Below are 26896 nucleotides of genomic sequence, written 5' to 3' on the forward strand. Positions count from 1 at the left end.
ACTTTCTCCTATTCGTGAGTAATATGAGTATATAATGAGCATGTCTTTGGTTTAAAGACACGCTTTATCAGTCTATCAACTGAAGGAATTTCAGAACTGTCCCTAGTGATGTAAAATGTAAAAACACATGGACACATGACCTGAGAAACTCACCAATCAGAGAGTCCATCTCAATAGGGAGGTGATGAGCCTGTTCTAAGGAATATCCCGGAGCACCTCTGAGACCTGGACAAAACATACCGTTAATCTTGTGTAAAAACAATAACAAATATCCTTAGACGACAGTGTTATGTTGCGACTCACCGACTGTGTTGTGCCAGCGGTTGACGGCGAACAGCCGGCTGCATGTGACCGTGACCGCAGCGGGAATGCTGAGGTGAGGCAGCGTGTTGGCCGCCACGTGCGTGACGGGAGAGTTGGAGGGGAATTTTAGCACCATGATTACATCTTGCTGCATCTGGTCCTTGAACATCAGAGGACTCTGAGGAAGGAAACACTGATGAGCAGAAGAGAGAAAGAGGAGCAGGAAGAGGAAGAGGAAGGGAGGAAGAAGAGGAAAAATAGGGAAGTAAAAGGAGAGAGGAAGGGACAGGGAATTAGACAGGTAAATTACAATGGAGCAAACAAGGTGAAAAGCACAGGGCAGGATTCTGGGTGAGGATATAGTTCAGGATCAGTTTTGGGTTGGTTTGGACTGTCAGGAAGGGGAGGAGTTTGGGTGATGTGTATAACATCCAACCCTAGGCAGCCTCGCTAGGTGTAAAACCAGGTGTGATGTGATAAATCTATTGCATGATAATCTGAATTTTATGTACTACCTGCCAGTGATTAGCGTTTTGCATATATGAGGTAATACAAATTTGGTGCATCGCAACTAGTGAAGACAGCGTAATACTGATCTACATAAAAGGTACATAATAAAGACAAATCAAGATGAAAGATGTAATAAATTAAATAACAAGAGACGATATTGATCTATTTAAGAGATCTAATATAGATAATTGATAAAAGAGATGGAATATAGATCTCAATAAAAGAGTTGTTTTAAAAAAGTCTCACCAGGTGCATGGCGGAGCTGCGTGGAGGATGAGGCTCTATTAGCAGCTGTGATGGAGCCTGTCCAAACGACTGAATCTGAGCCTCCGTGGACTACAGAGAGACAAAAGAGACAAAACAAGCTGTTACATCTTTAGTTGACAGACATCTGAGCTGCCTCACAACAGACAGACATGGAAACGCATGCTGCGTTTAGAAATTAAATACATATTCACTCATTTTGGACGGAGGAGAGAAGGATATTGACAGGGGACACCATTAAAGGGGTGGTAGAATGCCCTTTTCACAAGATGTAAAATAAGTTGTTGATGTCCCCAGAGTGTGTATGTGAAGTTTTAGCTCAAAATACCACACAGATATTTTTATATAGCATGTTACAATTGTCACTTTTTGAGGGTGAGCAAAAACACACCATTTTGTGTCTGTTCCTTTAAATGCAAATGAGCTGCTGCTCCCGGCACAGAGGGCGGAGCAACAACAGCCTGCACTCACACAGGCATGCCTGAAATATTCTACAACTTTTATCCTTTTATGTTCAAACCGGTTTCAGAAAATGATGGAGAGACTCAAGAAGAAGTGACAACATGTAGACAACATTTCGGAATGGTTAGTTGGTGAATTTATGTAGCTTATGTGTAGTTATCTTCTAGTCATTGATAAGCATATTCTGTCTTGATAATCTATAAATCGTGTTCAGGGGGCAGGGTTTATGTAAATTCTAGGGTTGGTGATGTCACTAACCCGTGAGGAATGTTGTGTAGTTCCTACCAGCTGTTTGTTGTAGTCCTTAAAAAGTAATTTCTTTAAAAGCAAATATCTCCCGTTGCTTTGAACTTTGAGTAGTGTAACTTTGCAGATGTTGTTTATGCTCAAACAGAAACATTACACACTAACTAAAGTTAAAAAAGTGAAATCATAATCAACCACCTCTTTAAAGACTGACAATCAAGATTTTTTAACCAATATTCTGTCGGTTCTAATATCAGGTCTACTGATGAATAGCAACAGCACTGCACTTTTGTGTGTTAAACAGGAAACAATGGTGTTCACAGGTAAATTATTTCAATGTTTTAATTTGTTTAATAATAGTAATGTTTAATAACAATACAATATTTTAATTTTATAATAATTGCTTAATAAATTATTAGACTTTTTGGGATGTTAAAAAAAATAAGATTACCATTAAGCAGTTTGTCAATAATTAATCTTTATTATTATTATTAATAAATTATTGAATCTGTAATATTTAGTGCTGTCAAATCGATGAATCGCAATAAATTACATCTAACATAAAAGTTTTTTTTAATACATATACACACACACATAAATATATACATATATAAATATATGTGTGTATATACAGTATACAAACACACACACAGAAACATATATATATATATATATATATATATATATATATATACACATACATACATACATACATATATATATATATAAATATACATACATATACACACACAAATATTGTGTAATCTCGATTAATCGATTTAACAGCACTAGTAATATTCAATCTTATGTTATTATAAAATGTAATACATTTTGTTTTATTTAAATTACTATTTTAACTAAAATAAAAGTCAGTTCTGCATTTAATTCAGAATACATGATTGAAACACTACAATCTTAAAATAAAATAAAACATTAATAAAATAAATAATAAATCTGCATTGGGAAAATCACTATCTTTCAGGAAAAAAAAAACAATACTGGTCAATGTCTAATAGAAACCCATCAAAAACAGCTTAATGTGATTCACACCCGTAGAACAAGTTTGTATATCAACATCCTCCGCTGAATCGATGCTCACTGACCTCTGAGACGAGGGGTCTTACCTCTCTGAGCTGAGGGTCTGTGATGGTGTCCAAGTTCACGGAGCCCTCGTAAGACAAGTAATGGAAAACGTTGAGAGCCCTTATGGCCTCCGGTCCTTTCTGCTTGTAGCCGAAGATGAGATCGATCCACTGGTGCAACTGACAGGACACAAATTCACTCTCCAGCGCCTGACACGGCAGAGGACAACAGGGTTAATACGGGGAACAATCAGGGCTTCAAAAATAAATTACTAGACTTGTAAAGGCTTCATGAGGTTCAAAGTTGATCTAGAGCGGCTCCATTCAGCGAACTGGCCTCATCTGACTTTAATTCTTGACACATTTAAGAAAATCAAAGGTTTTCTCCAAACAAAGGTGCTTCGATGCACACATAATCTTTCCATTCCTCACCATCCGGTTGATGCGAACAAAATCCTCTGGTTTTTTGGCCCAGACTGGTAGTTCCACGTCACACACGGCTGTCCTGTCCTCTCTCAGCCCCAGGTCATATTCGCTGCTGTTCACAAACATCTCAGGGAGGTAGTAGAACTCAGGGATCAATTCCTGTCGTACAAACAAACATGTTGACTTCACAGCACAGAAACACAATCAGTTACAGCACCGTTTTTACCTCACAAACTTTAGCTCACCCGAACGTCAGACGTGTCCCTCTGGCAACTTCGCCAAGAGCGTGCGATGCCAGAAAACGTCCGGTCAGGATGGTCGAACTTGTTGTCATTACAATTCAAGAAAAATGTGGTGAAGGGTTCCTGTGAGATTAAGAAAGTGGGTTAGGGTTTCATAAAGAGCTTTTCGTTAAAACAATCAAGATTTTGAAGTTAAGGGAGACAATACAATGAAAATGAACTATAGTGAGGACTCACTATCCTGAGGAGCCAGAAGAGAGTGGACGCCGCGGTGGAGTAGAGTGATGTGTAATGATGGGGCGGAGTTCCGTCGTCCTCCCATGTCTCATAGCGCTCGGCATAGAACACGGCTCGCTTTGGATTCAGAGCTCCGATTGGCTACATTAACAGGAAAGAGAGAAAGGAATTGTGTTATTATACTTACCAAATGACTAATATATAAACTTGTACATACAAAAGCCATCCTTTTAAACTTTAAAATCCTGGAAAAAGTATCATGGTTTCCACAAAAATATTAAGCAGCACAACTGTTTTCAACACTTATAATAATCAGAAATGTTTCTTGAGCACCAAACCAGCATATTAGAATGAATTCTGAAGGATCATGTGACACTGAAGACTGGAGTAATGATGCTGACAATTCAGCTTTGCCATCACAGGAATAAATTACATTTTAAAATATATTAAAACAGAAAACAGTTATTTTCAATTGTAATAATACTATTTTTGACTGTATTTTTGATCAAATAAATGCAGCCTTGAGATCTTTCAAAACCATTTAAAAAAATCTTACCGACCCCAAACTTTTGAACAGTACTGTATATATAATTCTATAACATTTAAATGTAATTTAATTAAAATTACTAAAACAAACAGTGGGGTAAAAAATCTGAGACCACACTGATCCAAAAACTGGCATTTTGAACGATTTTGTTACGATTCAAACTAAATTCTGGGTGATTTGTGTTGCTTTAAAATTAGTTATGGTAAAAGACAGGAGTGGCACACCTTGGAGAGATCCCGGAAATTCCCAGGCAAGGTGAGATCCAGGTCCTCTGACTCATAGTTAGTCAGGACCCAGGGGAAGACAGGATACTGGTTCAGATCATTATAGGTCCTCCCTGCAAACAAATAACAACCGGGTATGCTGTGTGAGAGTAGGGAACTTAGTACATTTATTATATGAAAATGTTAAGTGCAATTGTAGGAAACTTATTTGTGCAGAAAATAACAATCTTACCTGCAATAGTGTTGAGGAACATGAGATACTCAAAATTTGAAATTTCCCTCCGCTGCCATCTTTGAGTCATATTAGACGATTTAAAGAGCTGTCTTGGCGTCGCCAGAGAGATCCGTCTATGGGAGAAACAGCAAAATAACAAGGACAATCAATTACCATTGGCTAAGAACACATTTACTCTTAGTTAACAGTTAAATGTTTAGTAAAATAATAACCACTCCTAAACTGATCTCATATACAGAACCAGTTTCAATATTGAAAAGACAACATCAAAGACCTTACCTTGCCTGAGGGAGGCCATAGCTGGTGCCAACACCGACCCGAGGTAAACTGTACACTACTTTCTTTACTGTGGCCTGATCTGGGAAGTTGAACATGACGGATGCTGTGGAGATGATGTGATGAAAAAAACAGTGTTATTTAGAAAAAAAAACTTGAATTAAACACCAATTTGACTTTGCTGTTTGGCATGTTGACGTCTTACTCCTGTTGGCCATGAAGACCTCTAATCCAGTGTTTTGGAGAAGGTAGCGTCTGGAAAAAACTGCTCTGATCTCACTGAACATCCATTTCCCATGCAGACCCTCGGTATACGCCAACACCTGACAAACAAACAAAGGAACTGCGGTTAGCAAAGACAGCGTTTGAGACAATAGCAACGGCAATGTATGATCCTGAAATTCTGACTGGATAATATTCATGTCAACTGATAAAATCTTCAATCTCTGTGTAAAAAGAAAAATGAGGCTATAACTCATAGGGTGACATTGGCAGGGGCACATACCTTGGCATCAATCTTTTTGAAAGTTGGATCATCCTCGTCCACCTCAAAATAGATCTCTGTTGTGGTGATTGACAACGTCCCTCTAGCAACAATCACAGGAGCAACGAGCTGGGCCGGCGTGCTCAAAACCACCGGACCTGAAAGAAACCACGCCACACAATGAGAAATTCTACATTTAAAAGTCTTGAGTCTTGGATTAGTGATTACGGTTAGATTTTCCAATAACTTGGGATTTCCAGACCAGTTCTTTCAAGACCAGCAAAGTTTTTAGATCTAAATCAGTTTGATGCCGTAACAACATCCTCTAGTTTTAAAAAGTGTCTTTCACCATTAATTGTCTTTAAAAATGTGCATTTTAATGGTGCCATCAGCTGATTTCTGTTATCAATATGTTATTTTCCTACAGCTTAGAGATTTGTCACATAGCATTTAGAGCTCAGGAGAAAATCTGAGAGCACATGATCAAAGACATTCGAATTTTAACCCACATTTTTCACATTGAGATGAAAAGACATAGACCTCTTTGATCCAACTGACTAATCTAAGGGAAAAACAAGCTTATTCTGTTAATTAAATGATGATTAAATTGCCATAATATGTTAAATACAGTCAACGGCTCATTAAGATAATGAATAAGTGGCTACTTTAAGCGTTAATTGGTTAATTTAGTGATTCAGACATTCAATGTCAAAATCAGATGTAGCACTTCAGCTCATAATCACACTCTTGTGCGGATTCAGCTGAGATCTGCATCAAAAGGCGGAGGGGCTGGAGCTTGTTCTGGGCTGAAACATTAATTAGCATACTCGTTTACTGAAAGACCAGACTTGCCTCTTGAGATAAACACCCTCGGACGAAAAGCCACTAGGAATAAAGTACAGTTGAATACATTAGCACATGCATCAACAATACATCAAAGAACCAGCACACTAATGGTTTCCACATACACAGCTAGAGCGGCGCTGTTGGTGCAGGCTGGTCTTTAAGACTCATTTGTTCAGCAGTGCTATGGCACCCTTACTGTAGGATCTGAGGAGGCAGCGTGTGAGTAACAACCTATTGAGTGCAGCAGTGACGCTGAATACCTGCAAGGTTGTCGATCTCTTTCTCCTGCAGCAAACTGACGGCATCATCATCTCCTTCCAACATCAGCTCCGTCTCAGGGTTCTGACTGACCACCGAATGATTGCGGAACGACTTCTTGGACTTCATGCCTTCTTCTTCCTCAGGGCCTGTCCATACAAAATAAATAAATAAATAAATAAATAACATTTTATCCGTGTTTTTTTTATTTTATTTGTACATATTGTTCACAACTATAAAACGAATAAACAGAAAAATTAAGAAGAATTAATGAAGAATTATTATTAATAATAATAAAACTAAATAGGTAAAAACCCATATATATCTATATATATATGTATATATTTTATTATATTTAAATAGCATGATGCTTGTTTTTTTTACTTAAATTTCTCATTTCATAAATCTATGATAATATCAGACAGTTTCTTTAAAAAATGTCTAGAATTAAAACATATTGCAAATTATTATTCTTTTCTGTCAAGAATGTGACTGTTTTAAAATAAAATATATAATTTAAATATAAAATTATGCAATGTAGTAATGTTTGGACACACATCACTACATTTTAATGTCTATGATCATAGTAAAACAGACATATTTGGACACTGTAAATTAAATTGAGGGGTTAAGGATGTGTTGTGGCTGACCGTATTCCTCCAGAGATTTGAGAGCCACGTCCGGGTGGGTGGAGCCAAAGGCATTGCGTACGAATCTCCGCCTCCTGCGCAAGTCATCCTCCCAGTAGTCCAAACGCCAGAAATCATGCAGCTGACTGAGGTGGTAAAGAGAGAGAGAGGGGCGATGAATGGCCAGAAAGCAAGAGAGAGAAACAGAAATTCCAGTGGTAAAGGTTAACAGGAAACTGTGAGATTGTGAACCTCTGTGACATGGTTCCCCATGCTCCATGTTTATTGGTCAGAATGTTGAGGATCTTCTGTTTCAGCTGGTTTGCAGTCACGTGATCTCTGTGCTTGGCAGCACTGATCAGGTGATCGCACATCTTCTCCTCTTCCCTCCTGTCTGCAGCGTACTGGGCACAGTTGGACTATTGAGGAAGAGCAAAGGAAATTATCTTCACATGGTCGAGTCCCTTTTGCACTTCATGTATGATAAGCTATTAACCATGAACCCATGGCACAGTGATTCACACAGACTGACTGACCTCAAACTCTGCATGTTTGTGAACATCTTCTGCTCTCTGCCTGTTGAGGATAAACTCAGCCTCATTGGCGACACGGACAATGTGATCCTTCATGGCGTGACACAGAAGCCTGAAACAAAAACCACTTGAAATATTTAAATGACACCGATAGCCTTCATTCTAACAGCATAAACCAAAAATTAATCCTCTTATTTTTGTATCATTTTGCATAATGAGCATCTCCTTCCAATATATTGCACCAAATCTCACAGAAATCTGTATGGAAGAAGTGTACATTGTTTATGGTATAACACTTACCGCCCCTCATTAATAAGTTCAATGAACGCAAGTCCTGCGTTCTTCTGTATTGAGTTCTGCCATTCCTGAAACACCACAAAATAACCATTATGGAGCTAAATATGCAAAGTGTAAATTGCTCAAATTCTACTGATTTATGCGTATTTTATTATAATAAAGACATTGTTTGTGTCTCTTTTGTGGATGATATAGGCGCCTGATGTGGTTGCTGAAGAGACTGATTGGCTCTTTGCCACATAAGAGAGCGATTATTGAGAAAGAGAGGCAGAATGCACTTAGCATCAGCTGCAGATGCTTCTAGAAGGACACACCACAGTCAGCTCCCATTACCTTCTGCTTCCTGCCAATCAATATTTAGGGTACAGTTTCGTCCCATGAGCCACTAATGGAGGGCCTGGAGCTTCAGTAATACTATATGTGCTGATGGAGTGATGACGGGAAATAGAGGAGAGGGAGGGGAGAGGAGGATGAGAGGGCATCAAACATTGCATGGGCCACTGCTACACCCTAAACCTCCAACTTTGAAGGCAGAGGAAGCCTGCTGAGATGCTGTAGTCAGAAATCTAGATCTTTTAGGAGAGTTCAGAGGTTCAGTGGGGTTCCTAGTATAAGAATCTGACATCCAGATGTAGCTGTATGATCATTTTGTTTTTAAATGTTTGATTAGTGGTAAGAAAAGTGACATTTCTCCTCACGTAGATTGATGGCAAGTATGGAGCGCAGTGGATTTTCATGGGGTGTCTTAAAGGTAAGTGAAAATTCTTCACTTCTAAACACTGTAAATCATTTCAGACAGTTAGTTAATCATATTCCACATAAAGACTGTGGAAAAAACAACAGGAATGCTTTTAGAATCCTAACAGTTGAAGTTTAGAGGTGTAATTGGAAGCTAAAGCAGCATTTCTGTAGCTCAAACAGTAGAGCATGGTGCAAGTAAAGGTCTTAGGTTCGATTCCAAGGGAATGCATGAACTGCTAAAATGTACAAACTGAATGCAATGTAAGTTGTTTTGTATACAAGCGCCTCTTAAATGCATAAATGTAAGCTAATGGGTTTGGTCTAAAACTATGCAGTGATATCCGCACTGGCATACTGTAGGGTGGGTCTGAAATCGGATCCTGTTTCGGTCCAGCCCAAAGACTAGCTTCAAAAGACTGGCAAAATGTTGCAGCACCGTGACCTTTTCCAAGATTTTAAGCTGTTTAAATACAGTTTATTTTATTTGAAATGTCATGTAGTGATCGTGTTTTGATGTGTAGTGTAGTGGTGATAGAAAATAGTGAAACTTAGTTGCTCTTTGGTGGACTTAAGTCTGAAGAATAAAAGGAAGTATAAACGAAATAGTAGGAGAGAAAAAAGAAGAAAGAAATCTCACCTGTGAGCACAACAGCATGACAAGCTCCACTACCGATGTGCTGGACTTCATACAAACTAAACCTGTAGCAGTGCATTGACAGAAAACAAATTTAAGCATGCATATGTCTAAGAGATGTGAATAAATCTCAGTGGGTTCCAAAAGAAAGACCAAATATGCAAAAAAATTCTACATCATAACATTCATCGTTTTTAATTTGTCTAAAATCCTAAAAGGTTTTAGTGTATTTCTAGGTTTAAATTGAATTTTAAATCCCAGATATTCAGTGCAGACCTTTGAACCCCACTGTACATGTACAAAAACTAACTATAAAGTGATACATTTTATATTTGTTCTAATTTACACATAGTTCTGCTTTAATTAGACAAACAAAAACAGACAAACATTAAACTGTGAGGAGGTCAAGACAAGGTGAGAGCACAGACAATAAAGCCTGACAGGACAACAGGGAGGGCAGGGAGGGAGAGGATTCAATAAAGAGGGAGGAGAGGAGAGGAAGGAAATATAAGGAGACAAAAGACAGTGGTGGAACAAGAAGCAAAAGTCAATCACTCTAGATCTGGATTTTCAGATTTAGGGCTTACGCAGATTTCAGACGAAATGAAGAGAGGGCGTCCTCTCAGGACTCAACAATAAAGATGGCCTGATGGACCAGGCCTGGTGTGAGCAAGCTGTCGTCTATTTGATGGAATTAGCACTTGCCATACTGGGGCAGCTAATATCGCAAATTAAAAACAATTCTTTGTTTGTACGTGTTATTTGTTGCATACATTTTGCTGTAAAGAAAATGCCTAATGAAAAATCTAAATATAGAATCAAATTCAAAAGAATTTAATTCAATTGAAAAAAGGTTGCATTTAGGTCCACCGCAACTTGCTGCAACTATCATGAACTAACAATGAGCAATACATTTGTTACTGTATTTATTATCATTAGTTAAAAAAAAAAGTTGACCTGTGTAACCTTGTATTGTAAGGTTATTTAAGGTTTTTCAGGTAGATCTAACAGTAATTCTCAGGTACAGAAATTGAATTTAAGTAATCAAATGTAAAACAACACTCCATATAATCTTCACTGTACAAATGAAATAAAGGTTAATCCTTATTATAATTTCAAAAATGTTTTCTTTGTATGTTGTAGTTTGATTAACATTAAAAACACAAACAGCAGCAGGAATACTAGACTGTCACTTTAAGACTAATGCACGGATCCAATATAATGATACACATGCGTTCTTTCTCTACTGTTTACGTAAAGCTGAACTAAGTAACTTTTTTCCCTTAACTGAACAGCTTCGGAGTCATTGGAATGGTTATATTACTTTTTTCGGGTTGAATGGTGGTCGTTTTGCACCCCCCTGGTGCCCGTGAGCGGAAAATTCGCACTTGCAACTTTGAGCCGGCGGGCTGCTGCGTCAGGAAGTATCGCGTGATATCAGGTCTTGCGATGTAAACAACTGCTTTACGGCCAAAAGAAATCTGCTAAAATGCTGTCATTATTGCGCTCCCTCACGCTGTTCGAACCCGAATGAAGAAGACGTTTTAAAGAATGTCCCATCTGCTTTGATGTCGTTGATCTACTAGCCTCTGGTGTCTGAGAATCGCCAACGAGTTTTTACAACAGTGTTGTCAAATATCTATTCCGAAGCTGTGGGGGGAGCTCTAGAGAGAAACCTGCGAGCAAAAAGCGAGAATACAGCGAAGAAATCCCGAAACTACTGAGCCCTGCTTTAAGCCATAACCGACTGTGTTTACTTGGATACTCGCCAAGGCGGGAATTTTGAGATGCATTTGTGTGAATTTGACCGTTTAAATGCAGGGAGGGAGACGAGTTCATTTCATTATTTGCACGCCGTCTGAGACACGCACAAGTTCTCTTTCGCTTGAATGCTTAAATTGGCAAGGCTTGACAACGTGTGCAAATGACAAACTTTTGTGACCATAAAGCACTGACCCGATCGAAACAATGACAGTTCACGCTGAAAGGCGCACCTGCATCCGCCATGTTAAGCCCTGAATAAATGGGTCCCACTGTAATATCGTGCAAGGTAAATAAGAGGATGACATCTAGTGGAGAAGACTAGTAATAAGATTAACGGCATTCATATTATGTTTGCAGAAATACATAAGGAAAAAATATAGATTTATGGCTTCTGAGAATCAATATGATTGTCATATGTTGAAATGAATATGAACTAAGATTAATAATTGCTTTAGGACTGTTTTTTATAGTTAACTAATATTAACAAATGGACTTTATTGTACAGTGTTAGAATATAATTTGTATTATGCATTATACAATTGTGTGTGCTATTTATACAATTTAATTTGACAATGCATGTTTTTGTTGTGAGGCCAGTGAAAAATGTGTATATTATAAATCATTATTGTTGAGCCCTGTTGTTTTGGGATCATTTAAAACACTTCCTCAGTGTTGGATTCAGCATGCAATTCTCCCTTCAGTTCCTTCAGTGTGTTAAGGTCTAGTAAGTCGCCGTTTTTTAAACTCTAAGCAGTTCTGTTGTTCTCATACCTGCTCTGGGTCCATGCACTCGCACAATTGTGTGTGTATGAGGCAGCCAGTGGACACACACACAGCAGACAGTGAGGGACTCCACAGAGACACCAGGTAGAGAGGAAAAGGAGCACTATACAGCACCTGTACCTTCTATGAGCAACTCCTGCCCATGACTGCCCAACAGAGTCCGCGAAAGGAAGGGAGCGAAATCCACAAAGATCTCCCTCAGCAAGGGGGCCACCTTCTCTAGCGCACGCTCCAATTTAGTCGTGATACTGCGGGTGGGAAAAGAAAGACAGAAAGAGACAGAAAAGAAGGTCCAATTAGCTCCAAAATACAGAGACCAGTTCAAAAATCACACTTCCTTTCAATTCCAGCTGGTTAGTATGTGACAAAGTCTATGGCGTTACTACTGGGTTAAAGCCATCCTACAGAAATTCAACCACAGGGAGGCAGAGAGAGCAAATGCTTAACTTATCATCCCCCTGTTATATGCACACATCACCCATAAGTGCCACTGCGCTTAGCTACAAGCTGTGTTAACCTGCACTAAGACTACAACTGCAGCGCCAGGGATGCAAATGACACCAGACTAGGGTGAGTGTGAAAGGTTTCATGAGAAAAAGAAGTCAGAGATAAAGGTCTGAGGACAAACGAGGAGTGACTTTATGAATGACAATGTCTTTACTGAAACGGCGAGCTAGCAGGGTTGATTCTGTCAAGTTCTTCGTAAATATAACTGCTGGTTTGAAGCATGTATGCTTTTTATATCAATCATCAAAAAATCCTCACCAGGCGTAATGCAGATACTTTTCAGTATCAGAGCCAATCAGATCATATTTGATGTTTCTGCTGCATTCACATCATGCTTGAGCTATCATACCAGTTGGTTGTAGTAAAAAAAATGTCAATTCTTTGTTGAACCTGTCAACCAAAATGGCAGAAGCTGGAGCTCTTTCTTAGATCAGCTTGTATAGGTCAACTAATTTAAGTGTTTGGCTGCCGACAACAAAGACATGCATGGATCTATTTTTGTGTTGAATATCGCCATAGCAACTTATGTACGGCTCAAAAGTAGAATCCCATCTTTTCATCTTGTAATTACAGTGTATAAATATGTGAACGCAGCAAAAAATACAGAGAAGTGGACCAATGAGATTTCGCATTGGGCGGAGCAACCCAGCATAATGCAATGAAGATAGAAAACAAGCAAAATGTTTAGTTGCACAGAGTTACAGAGTTGTTATTGCTGACTAAAACTGAATACCTAAACTACAATTAAAATGAAATCTGAAAATATAAAATAAAAAGCAAATTTAAAAATGTTAATAAATACTATAATAGTACATAAAAATAGTAAAATAACACAGGCACATTATGACTTGTTTAGGGGAAAAAAACCATTAAAATCGAATATTTTTTTTTCTTTTTAAAGCTTGAAGCTTTATCGTGTCATACCTGGTTTGGACAGTGTAAATATGTACAACAAAGACAGAATCAAATCTAGCAGAACCGTTACGAATGAAAGCAGCAGTGGTGGTGTAGCTGGCCAGCCTGAAAACTCACATCCACCAGGAAAGAGAGAAAAAGAGGCAGAAAGAGAGAGCGAGAGAGAGAGAGAAAAAAGACAGAGAGAAAGGAATGTAAAAGCTGGTAGCACTGGGTAAGGGGGCCAGTTCAAGCTTCCTTGCCTAAGAAACTGTCCTGCATCTCTGGGGGCTGTTTGGAATCCTGTCAGCGAACTAAAGGATTTGAGTTCAGGAGGCGTCAGCCTGGTTCGCAGTGGACACTGGTCCACTTCACAAAAGGCACTGCAATACAAATGGGCACAAACAGACAGTAATGACTGTACAGGCATTCACTGCAGCTCTTAGTCTATAGTGTGACGTAATCCCTGTGTGTTGATCTGTGCCAAATAGAAGGATGATTGAGCCCCAAAGCTTCCGTGTCATACATGCAAAGACACAAAATTGAACAAAATCAATTCTGTTGCATTCAAATTAGAACAGATGAACCCATCCATATTTGGCAGGAAATAGACTTCAAGCTATCAGTACCTCAAAGTGCATCTTTAGAAACGCACAGAGACCTCAGTATGTGTCTGTGTGTGGTGGTTACAAAGATACACTGACAGATGTAGGGAAGTGTAGAGAGGAGGCAAAAGGTAAAGATAGTAAAGAAAAAAATGGATTATGGGAATCATAGGAGGAAGTATGACTGCCAAAAAAAGAGGACAAGGGCAGGAAGTGAGGTCATAATGCATGATTTGGGGTTTTAAGCAACTGGATAAAGTGAGGGAGAGCACGGGGTGGAGGAGGAAAGGCCGAGTGTGTGTGTCTGTGTGTGTGTGTATGTGTGTACCTCATGTTTTCCACTGTATCTTCAGGCATGGGTGCAACGGTCTGCACCGCTGGGAGATTTTTACTTGTGGCACCGTTCACAAAGCTTGATGAAGAGGAGGATGAGGAAGAGGCAGAGTCAGTGGCACCTGTAAGACATAACGGACGAGGCACATTAGAAAGGACTGATTAAGCAAAAGGAAAGTTAACTGACTATCCTAAAGAAAAAATCCCAGGGATTCATCTGTATTTAGTGCAACCAAACGTTACTATATCAAATGGTCACTACAAATAGTCCATGACAGCACCAAATGGAAAAAACATCAACACATCACAAAAAGTAATATCACCGCCTAACCCCCCAAATTAAAGGGTAAACAGACATCACATGAACATTTAACCCGACAAAATTTCATATATACACTCTCGTGTGACTAGTACGTTGTAAGATGATCTTAGGTAATATTCAGGAAGACTCGCCTGTTGTGTTGATCATGCTTTTAGGTGTTGCCGTGGCAGCAGCAAAGATGTTGGGCGTACTTCCTGACGAGGGCACTCCACTGGTGGTGGGTGTACCTACTGTGTTCACAGCCAGGCTTCCTGGAGGGGGCTTCTTAACGGGCACCACCACACTCCTGTGAGTACACACACAAACACACGTTGAGTTTCCATGTTTTACGGGGACTTTCCATTGGCATAATGATTTTTATACTGTGCAAATTGTATATTCAATCCCTAAACCTAGGGATTACCATCTCAAACCCTAAACCTACCATCACAGAAACTTTCTGCATTTTCAAAAAACATCATATAATATGATTTATAAGCCATTTTTCTCTTGGGGACCAAAAAATGTCCCCACAAGGTCAAAGTCTTAAACCTATATAAATCTTAAACAAATACTTGTTTTACACCCAAAATCAAACACTTGTGTATACACTACTGTTACAAGGTTTGGGAAGTAAGTCTCTTATACTCGCATGCATTTATTTGCTCAAAAATACAGTAAAAACAAAAACATTGAAATATTACTACAATTTAAAATAACTGTTTTCTATTTCCTTCAGAAATCATTCTATGCTGATTTGCTTCTCAAGAAACATTTCTTCTTCTTATCAATGTTATACAACAGCATTTATTTAAAATAGAAATCTTTTGCAACGTTACAAATGTCTTTACTGTCACTTTTGATCAGTTTAATGCAACCTTGCAGAATAAAAGTATTAATTTCAAGTGTATACACCTTGTATACACTCAAATCTGTTTGATTGCTATCCGGATATTTGGTGGAGTCAAACCATTTCAGCCCATTCAGGGTGAAAAAAGGATTGTCTGATAATATATTCACCTGTCCTAATGAATTATTGACATTTAAGGAGCCTGTAAATGATGAACAGCATAATCTTATGTATAATTTATTCATCAGGTTCTCTTAATTGGGAAGAACAAAGGGGATCGATGTTCGGAGGGGCTTTAGTTTGTGCCGTAGAGTATCAGTGGATCCCACACACTAAGCCAGTTGGTCTCTTGAGCCCTGAGCACACTATTGCACAGAGCCACTGGCATTTCTGCAGACGCCTGTGCGGTAATGAGGAGCTAGACAGAGAAATGGATTGCATTAATAATGAGAGGAACATCTTGTGCTTTTGTTTGTGTAATTGAGGTGACTTTTTCATTTGTTCTCAGGACGTCTTGACGGACCACATGTAAGTGTAACCGCATTGATGTATGAGTGATTTATTGGTTCAATCGCTCTGTTCCAAAATGTAGCCGCTGCCCCCGTAGGAAGTATTTAAGCACACTTTCTTAGCAAAAGCTGTTTCAAAGGGCAGGTGGCATAAAATATGTAATTTTGGTCGAAGACCATGGCAGAATATATATGCTTCACAGAAAAGTGAACCGAGAATGCATTGCAAAAAGCTCAGAAGAAAACTAATCTAAGAAGGATGACACAGTAAAAGAAATGTAAATATAAATATAAATGTACATCTATGTACAGAAAATTTTAAAACCGGTTTTTGTAGCCAATATATATATATATATATATATATATATATATATATATAGTATCTCACGAAAGTGAGTACACCCCTCACATTTCACCAAACATTCTCAAGGGACAGTACTATAGAAATGAAACGTGGATATATTTTAGAGTAGTCAATGTGCTGCTTGTATAGCAGTATATATTTACTGTACTCTGAAAATAACATACAGCCTGTAATAACAAAAGTGAGTACACCCTAAGTGATAATAGCTGTACGTCGTTTAACCATGCAAAGCCACATGTCCTATTCATCATTTTCATGTTTTTGTCTGCTTGACAGGACCATACAAATTTGTGTATCTTGTATTAGAGCAGTTCAAATTTGTGCTTTGAGTACAATTCTCTCATACTGACCACTGGATGTTCAACATGGCACCTCATGGCAAAGAACTCTCTAAAGATTTGAGAATTAGAATTGTTGCTCTCCACAAAGTTGACCTAGGCCCCCTGAAACTGAGTTACAGTACAGGCCAAGGTCATACAGAGGTTTCCCAAGACGGGTTCTACTTGGAACAGGCCTTGCAAGGGTCGATCAAAGAAGCTGAGTCCTTGTGCTGTGCGTCAGGAGCAGAAGCTGGCTTCAAAAAACAGACGCATAAGTGCTGCCAGCATTGCTTTAGAGGTTGCAGAAGCGGAAGGTCATGTTGGCAGTGCTCAGACCATACGCCACACATTGCAACAAGGTTTGCATGTTCGTCGTCCCAGAAGGAAGCCTCTTCTGAAGCTGGCTCACAAGAAAGCCCGCAAACAGTTTGCTGAAAGCAACCTGTCCAAGAGCATGAATTACTGGAACCATGTCCTGTGGTCTGATGAGACTAAGATAAACTTGTTTGGCTCAAATGGTGTCTAGCATGTGTGGTGACTCCCTGGTGAGGAGTACCTAGAAAATTGTGTCTTGCCTACAGTCAAGCATGGTGGTGGTGGCATCATGGTCTAGGGCTGCATGAGTGCTGCTGGTACTGGGGAGCTGCGCTTCACTGAGGGAAACATGGATTCCAACATGTACTGTGACATTCTGAAGCAGAACATGATGCCCTCCCTTCAGAAACTGGGCCGAACAGCATGATAGCGACCCCAAACACGCCGCCAAGATGATAACTACGTTGCTGAGGAAGCTGAAGGTGAAGGTGATGGAGTGGCCAAGTATGTCTCCAGACCTGAACCCTATTGCGCACCTGTGGGGCGTCCTCAAGCGGAAGGTGGAGAAGCACCATGTGTCTTACATCCAGCAGTTCCATGATGTCATTATGGAGGAGTGGATGAGGATCCCAGCAACAACCTGTGCAGCTCTGGTGAACTCCATGCCCAGGTGGATTAAGGCAGTGCTAAATTACAATGGTGCTCACACAAAACACTGACACTTTGGACACAGTTCTGACATGTTCACTTAGGGTGTACTCACTTTTGTTGCCAGCTATTTTTACAATAATGGCTGTATGTTGAGTTTTCAGAGGACAGTAAATATATACTGCTATACAAGCAGCACATTGACTACTCTAAAATCTATCCAAGTTTCATTTCTATAGTACTGTCCCTTGAGAAGATAAACTAAAATGTTTGCTGAAATGTGAGGGGTGTACTCACTTTTGTGAGATACTGTATATATTTATGTAAATGTATTTATATTATTAAACATTACTGTGTGCTAATAAGGTAATAGGACATGTACATAACAGATAAGAATAATACACCTTGTGCTATTTTGATGTGCTAGACACTAGAGCTGCCCACCTGTCAAACGAGTGGAACTGCATGGGCAGCATAGCCGCAGCTTCCCTCTTTAGGGCAGGGTCAGGGTGGTACGGCTGGGGTTCGGGCCCTGCCTCTGCCCCCTCCACCGGTGCGGCCACCAAACTCTTCAGGATCTCCCTCACATTGATTCCCTTGTTGGATTGGCTGATGCTGGAGATCGATGCGGCCGGTTTCAGAACCTCCACGCCAGGAGGCGACTCCAGCAGGGACTCGCGGGACTTCCTCACCTCCGACGACAGAGTGCACAGCAACTCGCTCATGACGTCTGGGCCTCCAGAGTTCCCGCCCAATCCGCTGGAGTCTACACCCAGCTCGGAGCCATTGAAAGCACTGGTGACTTGCTCCTCCCCGATGCCGGAGTCAGTGTGAGGCAGCGAGCCCTCCAGGGGGAGATCCTCCAGAGGGGTGGCAGCCAGTCGGTCTCCACGAACACCATCTGAGGAGGAGGATGGGTTTTCTGCAGTTTCACACACATACAGTATACTACCAGTCAAAAGTTTGTAATAATTAAGATTTGTTATGTTATTGAAAGAAGCCTTATATGCTCACTAGGGGTGTAACGATACGCTCATGTCACGATTTGATACATATCACGATACTGAGCTCACGATACGATATTATTGCGATACTCAAAGACACATGATAAAAGGTGAACAAGAAAATGTACTGTTGATTAAAATGCTAAATCTGGTATTAGATTGGGGGTGAAAATTAATAGGCTTGGACTTGCTGGTAACGCTGGTAACCCAATGCACAGGACAATGGTGACCCCAGAATAAAAATATTCATCATTCTAAAGCTGAAAATACAGAATTATTTTAGACGAATATGCATGCAGTCTATCACAGAATAGATATATTTAAAATAATGTAGGCCACTTTTTACTGGTAACATAAGACATATGGCATTATCAGAACACACAAATATTACCCCATTGCATTATTATACATTAAATTCAACATTATATATAGCAGTTTAATGTAGTACTGACACTAAAACTCTAATTTTCATTTTGGGTGAATTATACAGAATACAGATTGTCATTATCCACAATACATATTGTTGCATTTTTGTATTGCGATATATTGTGACACTATATATTGTTACACCCTTAATGCTCACCAAAGCTGCATTTATTTGATCAAAAATACAATAAAAATACTGTGAAGTGACAATTTAAATGATCTGTTTTATATTTTAATATATTAAAAAATTTATTTTTGCAGCCTTGGTGAGCGTAAGACTTCTTACAAAACATACACATTTTTATTTTTTTTAATTATTTTTTTAATCACAATTATTCAAAACTTTTGACCAATAGTGTACATGCCAAAATAAGAATTCAATCATCACAGAAACATTTCAGATATGTGCTGCTCACTGCAGCGAATGCCAACCAGTTCTTTCCCACCTGAATATTAATTCAAAATCACACTCAGATAAAGCTTTGCAATAATGTCTTGCACGCTTAAATTGCTGACATCCTCCCTGCGGGAAGCACTGTGAGACTATATAGCGTAGATAATTGGAGACTGTTAAGAAAAGTGGAAGATGTGCGCTTAATAGCATTTGTGGGGTGTTTAAGTGGTAAACGACTAAAAATACATACTACTGAGTGCAACAAGGTCACATACCCGTAATGACTGCAGATGCTAAGTCAGTAAGCTCACCTGTGCTGGTGGGTGAATTAATCTCTTGCCGAATGCTTCTCCCTGATAGGCTGCTGGACCTGCAAATCTCCCGTTGTGGCTCCAGGATGTCCCGGTATTTGGACACCATAAGGACAGAGATGAAGTAGACCACGGCCAGAGCCAGAAACTGAGCCTGTTTACTGTCATCCTATTGAACGCACAGCACAGTTAACAATCATTCTGTTCACGTTAACATGCACGTTTTGCTCCGGCTCAGGTAAGTGAGTGTCTCACCACGTCTCTGAAGACGACGGCTCGGAGACGATTGATGTCCACGTCCTGCAACAGTCTGTCTGGGTCTTTGATGGGGGAAAGGTTACGCGGAACATTTTGTATGACAGTCTGTGGCAGAGAGGGAGAGAAAATCATGCGTTATACTGCAGCACATGCACTTCCTGTTGAATTACATACACAATTGCATACAAGTCACACTATGTGTTTCCGATGAGCTTTTGATGTGTTTTCAGAGACTCTCTAGAATGTGTGTGTGTCGATGTGTGTTTGTGCAGGTGTGTAGTGTATAACCTTGCTGGCGGACGCTGCAGTCTGTAGGTTCTCCTGGGTCTTGCTGATTGGCAGTGAGGTTTTGCTGCCTCTGTCTCTCTGCCTCTGCCTGCACTCCAGACAGTTCCTCACTGCTACACAACATACTGAGAAGAGAAAAACACTTTTACTAGAACCTATGCCTTGATTAAATTCACATCACACATAATATCAAAAGATTGGGGTTGGTAAAATACTTTTTGTTTTTGAACGTTTGTTTTTGCTCACCAAGGCTGTATTTATTTAATAAAAAATACAGTAAAAACTGTGATATTGTGAAAGATTATTACAATTTCAAATAATTGTTCTCTATTTTAATATATTTCACAATTTAATTTATTCCTGTAATGACAAAGCTGAATTTTCAGCATCATTACTCCAGTGTTCAGTGTCACATGATCCTTCAGAAATCATTCTAATATCCTGATTGGGTGCTCAAGAAACGATAATAATTATAATTTTTTTAAAAGTTGGTGTTTAATACTTTTGTGGAAACCGTGATAGATTTTTTTCATGATTCTTTGATGAATAGAAATCATTCTTTTTTATTAAATAGATTTTATTTTGTATTAATGTAAAAGTCTTTACTGTCACAGTTTTACTAAATATAAGCATTCATTTCTTTAAAGGGGTCATCAGATGCATGTTTGTATATAAATGTGTCTTTGCAGTGTGTGGACACAACCACCACACAATGAAAAAAATCACTGTTTAATCCAATTAACTTTTTTTAATCCTCAAAAAGTCCAAAAACACTCAATAATCCAGCCGTTTGGATTTTCTGAGCAATATGATGTCATATTGCTCATGCTCCACCCAAAACCGCTGATGGACTGTCCCGTATTAGCATATTTCCGCCCTTAGCCATTTGTATACTGTCCACCAAGGCAGCACTTTATGCGTCTTGTGTCGACACGCCCCCTGGAAGAAAGGGGTGGGGCGAGCAGTTGCTCATTATCATTTAAAGAGGCATGCACGGAGTATGCAAGGCATGGAGGTTAAAAGGGTGTTGTTTTACACAACCATTGAGGAATTTTAACCAAAGTATGTTACAAACTTTACATGAAGACCCTAAAGAATCATACCAACTTGTGGAAAATGGGCATCCGATGACCCCTTTAAAACAAAACAAAAATCTTACTGAACCCAAACTTTTGAATGGTAGTGCACTGAGATGCACATCCTGGCTTTTTCTTTGTGCTTTGAACCCATTTTAAAGGTGAGGTGTGTATTTTTTAATTCATGTTTAAATACTTTCTCTTATTCGGTCTTAATAATGGAGACAAAAATATAAGTAAGCCATTTGAGCAGGGTAAACACTGCAGGTCTGTTTGTTTGATGTGACTCATATCAATGGTTTGAGTTTTTTTGCCACATAAATTAAACAATTTAGCTTTAAGGTACAAGGACCTTACATTGAAACTACTTGACTCAGTCAAGGGACATATTTGAAATTGCACAAGGGTAAGATTCATCATACATACCTAATCGTAGACACTGGCGCATTAATCCCCCTGACGACATGTTCTTTTCAGCCTCGATCTCGCTGAAATTGAGAGAACTGGCGAACACGAGCACGTCCACCATGGCCATCAGCCTGCTGAGAAACGTGACCGCCGTCTCTGACGACATACCTTGGGTCGCCTCCACATTCTCAAGCTCCGTCTTTGACACAAACACATACACATAATCGAAATCCAGATGTTTAGAAACATATCCCAATTCATTTTTACAAACACGCACACAAACACACCAGGACTAAAACACAGAGTAATGCTCACACCTATAAAGAATTTTACTGTTAAAAATGTGCTGACGGGCAAAAAAATTGTGTGATAACAGCAAATCAATAATGCCAGGCAAACTTCACATGAAACATGCCTCTCAAACACATTTAAATGCCTGTGGTGGGGAGGAAGGTGCTGAGAAAAACACCACACAGAGGGAAGTGTGTTCAAACCAGAGTGACACCCATTTGAGTGTGAACAGGCGGTGTTGATTTTTGCAGTGGTCAAGGAACACATCACCATTTTGCAACATCAATTTCAAAAGTTTGACATAATTACATGGTATATCGAACAGACACCCACTGTTTTGTTTTAAAGAAATGCGGGACCTTTTAAGCAGAGGCAAATATGCTTTTAAACTCTTTGAAAAGCCTCTTTTGAAAAATGATAACTTTTAAATAGGGTGATGGAGATATGACCTACTATCAGACTTATAACCCTAAGTGTTGTGGCCAGAGTTGAGTGCCGAAAATAACACAATTGATGTTGAAAACTGGGAACATGCTCGGTGCTAGGAGACATACTAGTGGTGGATAAAGAGGTCACGCAGCGGTGCATTGTGGGTATGTATAGGAGCAACAGCTCAGACCAACCTCTGCCCCTGTGCCAGAGCTTCCTGGCAGGCTATTAACTTCATTGCTTTTTGCCCCTTTCTGTAAGCAAGAACTTCCTTGTGTCTTTATGATCAACACAGAGGGGAACAAATGAAGTTGACATTTAATAAAGACCCTTATTAACGGACCAATAGAGCTGGGGGGGTTTAGCACAGCACCACAGTGTGTTCATTCATTCAATGAAATTTAACATCAGTATATGTGTCTTTGCGAAGGTTTGTCATGAATAACAGACTATGATGATGAAACACAAACATATGGGAGGTGTGATAAGCTGCTTTTATCAGATATGACCACTAAAATATAGAGCATGTAAAAGATCAATACTGATTAGTTTGCATTATAATATATCCATAATCTCTTATCAATAATCTCAATCCCAAGGTGCATTCAGTTTGTTTTACTAATTAAAAGACATAAATAGCACTTAAATAGTAATAAAATATGTTTAAAATCATGTTCACTAACTACTAACAAGGGGCCATTTTGAAATCACATGACCAGCCAGATACAACTGACTACTTATTGGACACCTTTGCTTACAGAATAAATTAATCATGGCTGACAGCAAATATCGCATTTCTATGTAACTAAAAACTTGCATGATGCTGCACTTCTAATACCTCTATAGTCCAAGAAGATAGGGATATTGGTTAGCACAACATAAACAACTTTAATACACAATTAATAACATTTCTGAGATTCAAATGAATAAAGACATAGTCTGAGTCTGAAAAAGATGGAAATGATCTGAAATGGATGGACCGTGGACTGTGATATTAGTGATATTAAAATGTAACGTTAAAAGATAAATGCTGTGAACATTAGAGAAGAATAAATTAATTGGAACTTACAGGGTTCGCACTAACCTTAGAACTCTGTACATGCAAAACAAAAAAGACAAAAAAGAGAGAAACAGAGAGAGAATTAGAGGGAAGGGGGAAAGTAAGGAATTAGAGATAATACAGACAACAAAAGGAGCACAAAAAGATGGCTAATAAAAAAATAGAGTCAGTAAACAGAGGAAATTTCAGATAAGCTATAAGAATGCTTGCCAGAAATAAAAAGGTTAGGTTGCAGGTAAGATGTCAAAGAACATAGGAGAAGAAAGTGGCAAAATTAGGTTTAGGTGTTCACATTTAAGATAAGTATCTCAGGCCATGGTAAGACACGATTTGCCATCAGCAGCACTCAATGATGTTTCTGTGTGTAAACAAAATACTGATCTGGAGTCAGCACTCTTACTCTTGAAATACGTCCTAGTGATAGCACCTCATAAGTATAAGATGAGACATGCATTGTCACCCTCATTTATAACTTTCAGCGATATTCGGGGACTAGAACAGGAACAACTTTTTTCTTCTAGAAGACTCTAAATGTTCCCATTACATCCCTTTCAACCAAAAAAAAAAGAAAGAAAAACTGCCACTAAAAAGTGGTTTTATAATTCAAAGATGTTGTACTGATGTGAACATCCACTAGGGGGAGATCACGTGCCACTTACAGAGGGGGAGGTGGCAGCAGAGAGCAAGGGCAGGATCCCACCACACGCTATAATGATGTTATCAACCATCTGAGAAATTAGGTGGATGGTGTTGTGGACAAATATAATGTTCTCGTTACTGTTTACGAAGTCCATGACAGATTTTGTAGAATGGCTGAGAGAAAGAGAAAACAAAGAAAGACAGCAGTGAGGCAAGAGCATGTAAAAAGTATGCAACATATTCATCTTTTCAGCATTTTACTGTCAAGTAACTCAAAAGAGGTTTATTAGATTATAACATCCTTGTTGATGGTCCTGGAACAACATTCTTTTCAACCAATCAGGTTTTAAGGATAGGGAAAGGAGTAGGGTTGGGGATGCGGATCAGGAATGTTTTTTCCAGGACCAACTCAAGACGTTCATCTGGGAGCACGCTGTCATTTCTGAAGGCCACAAACCCTCATACCTCCTCCACATGTGTACGTCACTTTCCAGGGCGAACAACAAGTCAGTGAGAAGGCGCTGATGCATGGGCGACCACTTGAATTCTGGGATACGGAACATGGTAGTGCGAGGGCCGGGGCTGAACTGCCGCCTCTGTTCCTCTGTCATCGGCATGCCTCGGAAGCCCAGATCCACACGGAGGTCCCTTTCCATCTGACTCGACATACGTCCATGAAGAGCCTGCAGGAAAGCACCAGTTCAATCATTCATCTAAGCAACTGGCTCTGATTACTTGTTAGTTTATTCCGCCATTAATTTGTTTATTTATTTTTATGGTTCTAAACCAGACTGAGGTTGTGGAAACCTATTTAAAGGGTTAGGTTACTCACCATCATGTTGTTGCAAACCCATTTAACTGTCTATCCTCAGTGGAACACAAAAGGAGATCTTCTAGATCTTCCCCTTGTCTTCAGATCCTAAATCTCAGTTGTGTAAATGTACAGTGTGTCCAATGCTGCTCCTGGAGGGTCACCTTTCAGCAGGGTTTTCGCTCCAGCCCCAATTAAACACACCTGAACCAGCTAATCATGGTCTTCAAGGTCACTAGAAACTTTCAGACAGATGTGCTGGAGCTAAACTCTGCAGGAAGGTGGTTCGCCAGAAGCAGGATTTGGCACCCTGTTTATTGAAGTAAAGCACTTAAAAATGTGTTACGCAAGGTTTGACGACAATAACACTTCATTGAATGTAATGCACCAGTTTTAAAATTCAAAAGTGTGAATGAGATTTCAGTGGATAATTATTTAAATCTCGGCCTGAACCTCACAGAAAGCTATTGTATGATTTCAAAAAACTTGAAAGTCATATCTACTTTACAGTGGGTTTTATGTCATTTAAAGGCCTACAGCATCCATTCACATGTACTTTCATAATATGAAAAAGAGCATCATGAACATCATCTCTTTTTGCTCAGCAGAAGAAAGTAAGTCATACAGGTTTGATGACATGAGGGTGAGTAAACATTTCCAAGAGTTGCCATTTGTGGACAAACTATAAAAATGATAAATCAAAGAGAGAATCAGTGATTTGCACCTGTGTGGTGGCTGTGGTCTGAATTTTCTTCATTTCTTTGTCCTTTCCGTCGTCGGATCTCTCTGTGTCTGAAGTAGTGCTGGCTGCGTCCCCTCCGCTCTTTCCTGCCCTGGCCTCTCCAACCTCCTGCTCCAAACACTCTGCTGCCCTGGCTGCAGCCTGGGCCTCGGCCTCTGCCAGCGTGCTGATGTCCGCCAAGGTGCTCTGCAACTTAAACCCATCATCCTCTGCTAGGCCACTTGGGGTTTGAACCAGGTCTGAACCACAAGAAGTCATGTGAGCCAACAGGCTGAGGTCGTCACTGGCACTTGAAGTATGTGGAGTTGTTGAACAAGGGGGCTGTTCGGGGCTGGGTAGCACCAGGGGCTCTGTTGACGCCAATGAGGGAAGCAGCTTCTCGTCCACCTTGGGGAACAGGAAGCCATTGTTGCTGGGAACACTGTCCTTCTCATCTGCGAGTGTGATCAGAGGCCCCAGGTTCCCATCGTCTTCAGTCAAACCAACCACAACGCTTTCCTCCTCTTTGGGGACAAGGCTCCCATTGAGCTTGTGAACTGCTGCACAGTAGGCGCTGTCTAACAGCGAGTCTACTTCCACCAAGGGGCCATTCTCCATGCCCCCTCCTCCTCCAAGAACCTCCGGGGACAGATCCAGATCGTCTAATTTAACCTCTGTAGCCTCCACCTTCTCTGCTTTTATGTCCACCAGCAAGTCATGGACTTCCACGCGAACCCCTGCGACCGACCGTTCAGCTTCACCCTCTGGGCCTTTGGCTTCAGCCAGCAGGATTCGAGAGTCTGCGTTCTCTCCATAGTCCACCTCACTCTCCGGTGTTTGCGTCTGAGATGTGTCATCAATCTCGCGGATCTCTAGGTTTCCGTTGACAGTGGCGGGTTGGGCAGAAAGGCCGGAGATTGTGCTGACGGAACCTTTTTTCCCTTTCTTGATGTTCTCTTCCTCTTGTCGTTGGTACTCCTCATACATCTTTGCCAGGTACTCCTTGTGCGCTTCGTAGGTCACCTAAAGAGGTCAGGGGTAGTAGCTGTGAGTGTACTTTGGTGTTGGTTTACTTTCCAAGCAGATATTTATCTTAGCATCTCCCCCATTA

The 26896-nt window shown here is 39.9% G+C and overlaps 1 protein-coding gene across 10 annotated transcripts in view; it reads right to left on the reverse strand.

Moving 5' to 3' along the window:
- nbeaa (neurobeachin a) overlaps positions 1 to 26896 on the reverse strand; it is a 130444-nt gene that overhangs the window by 5858 nt on the left and 97690 nt on the right. Inside the window, exons 22-53 of one of the 10 annotated variants that reach the window (XM_084401275.1) lie at positions 25789 to 26808; positions 24719 to 24936; positions 24274 to 24427; positions 23624 to 23647; positions 22749 to 22832; positions 21853 to 22033; positions 20351 to 20475; positions 20060 to 20167; positions 19805 to 19973; positions 18114 to 18591; positions 14816 to 14970; positions 14358 to 14484; positions 13688 to 13807; positions 12138 to 12271; positions 9480 to 9541; positions 8105 to 8169; positions 7808 to 7916; positions 7524 to 7690; positions 7293 to 7417; positions 6645 to 6791; positions 5560 to 5696; positions 5260 to 5377; positions 5058 to 5160; positions 4776 to 4891; positions 4544 to 4656; positions 3773 to 3913; positions 3539 to 3658; positions 3300 to 3452; positions 2910 to 3077; positions 1060 to 1149; positions 304 to 496; positions 154 to 225 (exon numbers count right to left, since the gene is read on the reverse strand). In XM_084401275.1, the coding sequence (XP_084257401.1) occupies positions 154 to 225; positions 304 to 496; positions 1060 to 1149; positions 2910 to 3077; positions 3300 to 3452; positions 3539 to 3658; positions 3773 to 3913; positions 4544 to 4656; positions 4776 to 4891; positions 5058 to 5160; positions 5260 to 5377; positions 5560 to 5696; positions 6645 to 6791; positions 7293 to 7417; positions 7524 to 7690; positions 7808 to 7916; positions 8105 to 8169; positions 9480 to 9541; positions 12138 to 12271; positions 13688 to 13807; positions 14358 to 14484; positions 14816 to 14970; positions 18114 to 18591; positions 19805 to 19973; positions 20060 to 20167; positions 20351 to 20475; positions 21853 to 22033; positions 22749 to 22832; positions 23624 to 23647; positions 24274 to 24427; positions 24719 to 24936; positions 25789 to 26808 (5296 nt within the window). The remainder of the gene's footprint in view (positions 1 to 153; positions 226 to 303; positions 497 to 1059; positions 1150 to 2909; positions 3078 to 3299; positions 3453 to 3538; positions 3659 to 3772; positions 3914 to 4543; positions 4657 to 4775; positions 4892 to 5057; positions 5161 to 5259; positions 5378 to 5559; positions 5697 to 6644; positions 6792 to 7292; positions 7418 to 7523; positions 7691 to 7807; positions 7917 to 8104; positions 8170 to 9479; positions 9542 to 12137; positions 12272 to 13687; positions 13808 to 14357; positions 14485 to 14815; positions 14971 to 18113; positions 18592 to 19804; positions 19974 to 20059; positions 20168 to 20350; positions 20476 to 21852; positions 22034 to 22748; positions 22833 to 23623; positions 23648 to 24273; positions 24428 to 24718; positions 24937 to 25788; positions 26809 to 26896) is intronic. The other 9 variants (XM_084401277.1, XM_084401276.1, XM_084401274.1 and 6 more) reach the window with 9 other exon arrangements.

The sequence above is a fragment of the Rutilus rutilus genome, assembly GCF_951802725.1.
Source record: "Rutilus rutilus genome assembly, chromosome: 25".
NCBI lineage: Eukaryota > Metazoa > Chordata > Actinopteri > Cypriniformes > Leuciscidae > Rutilus > Rutilus rutilus.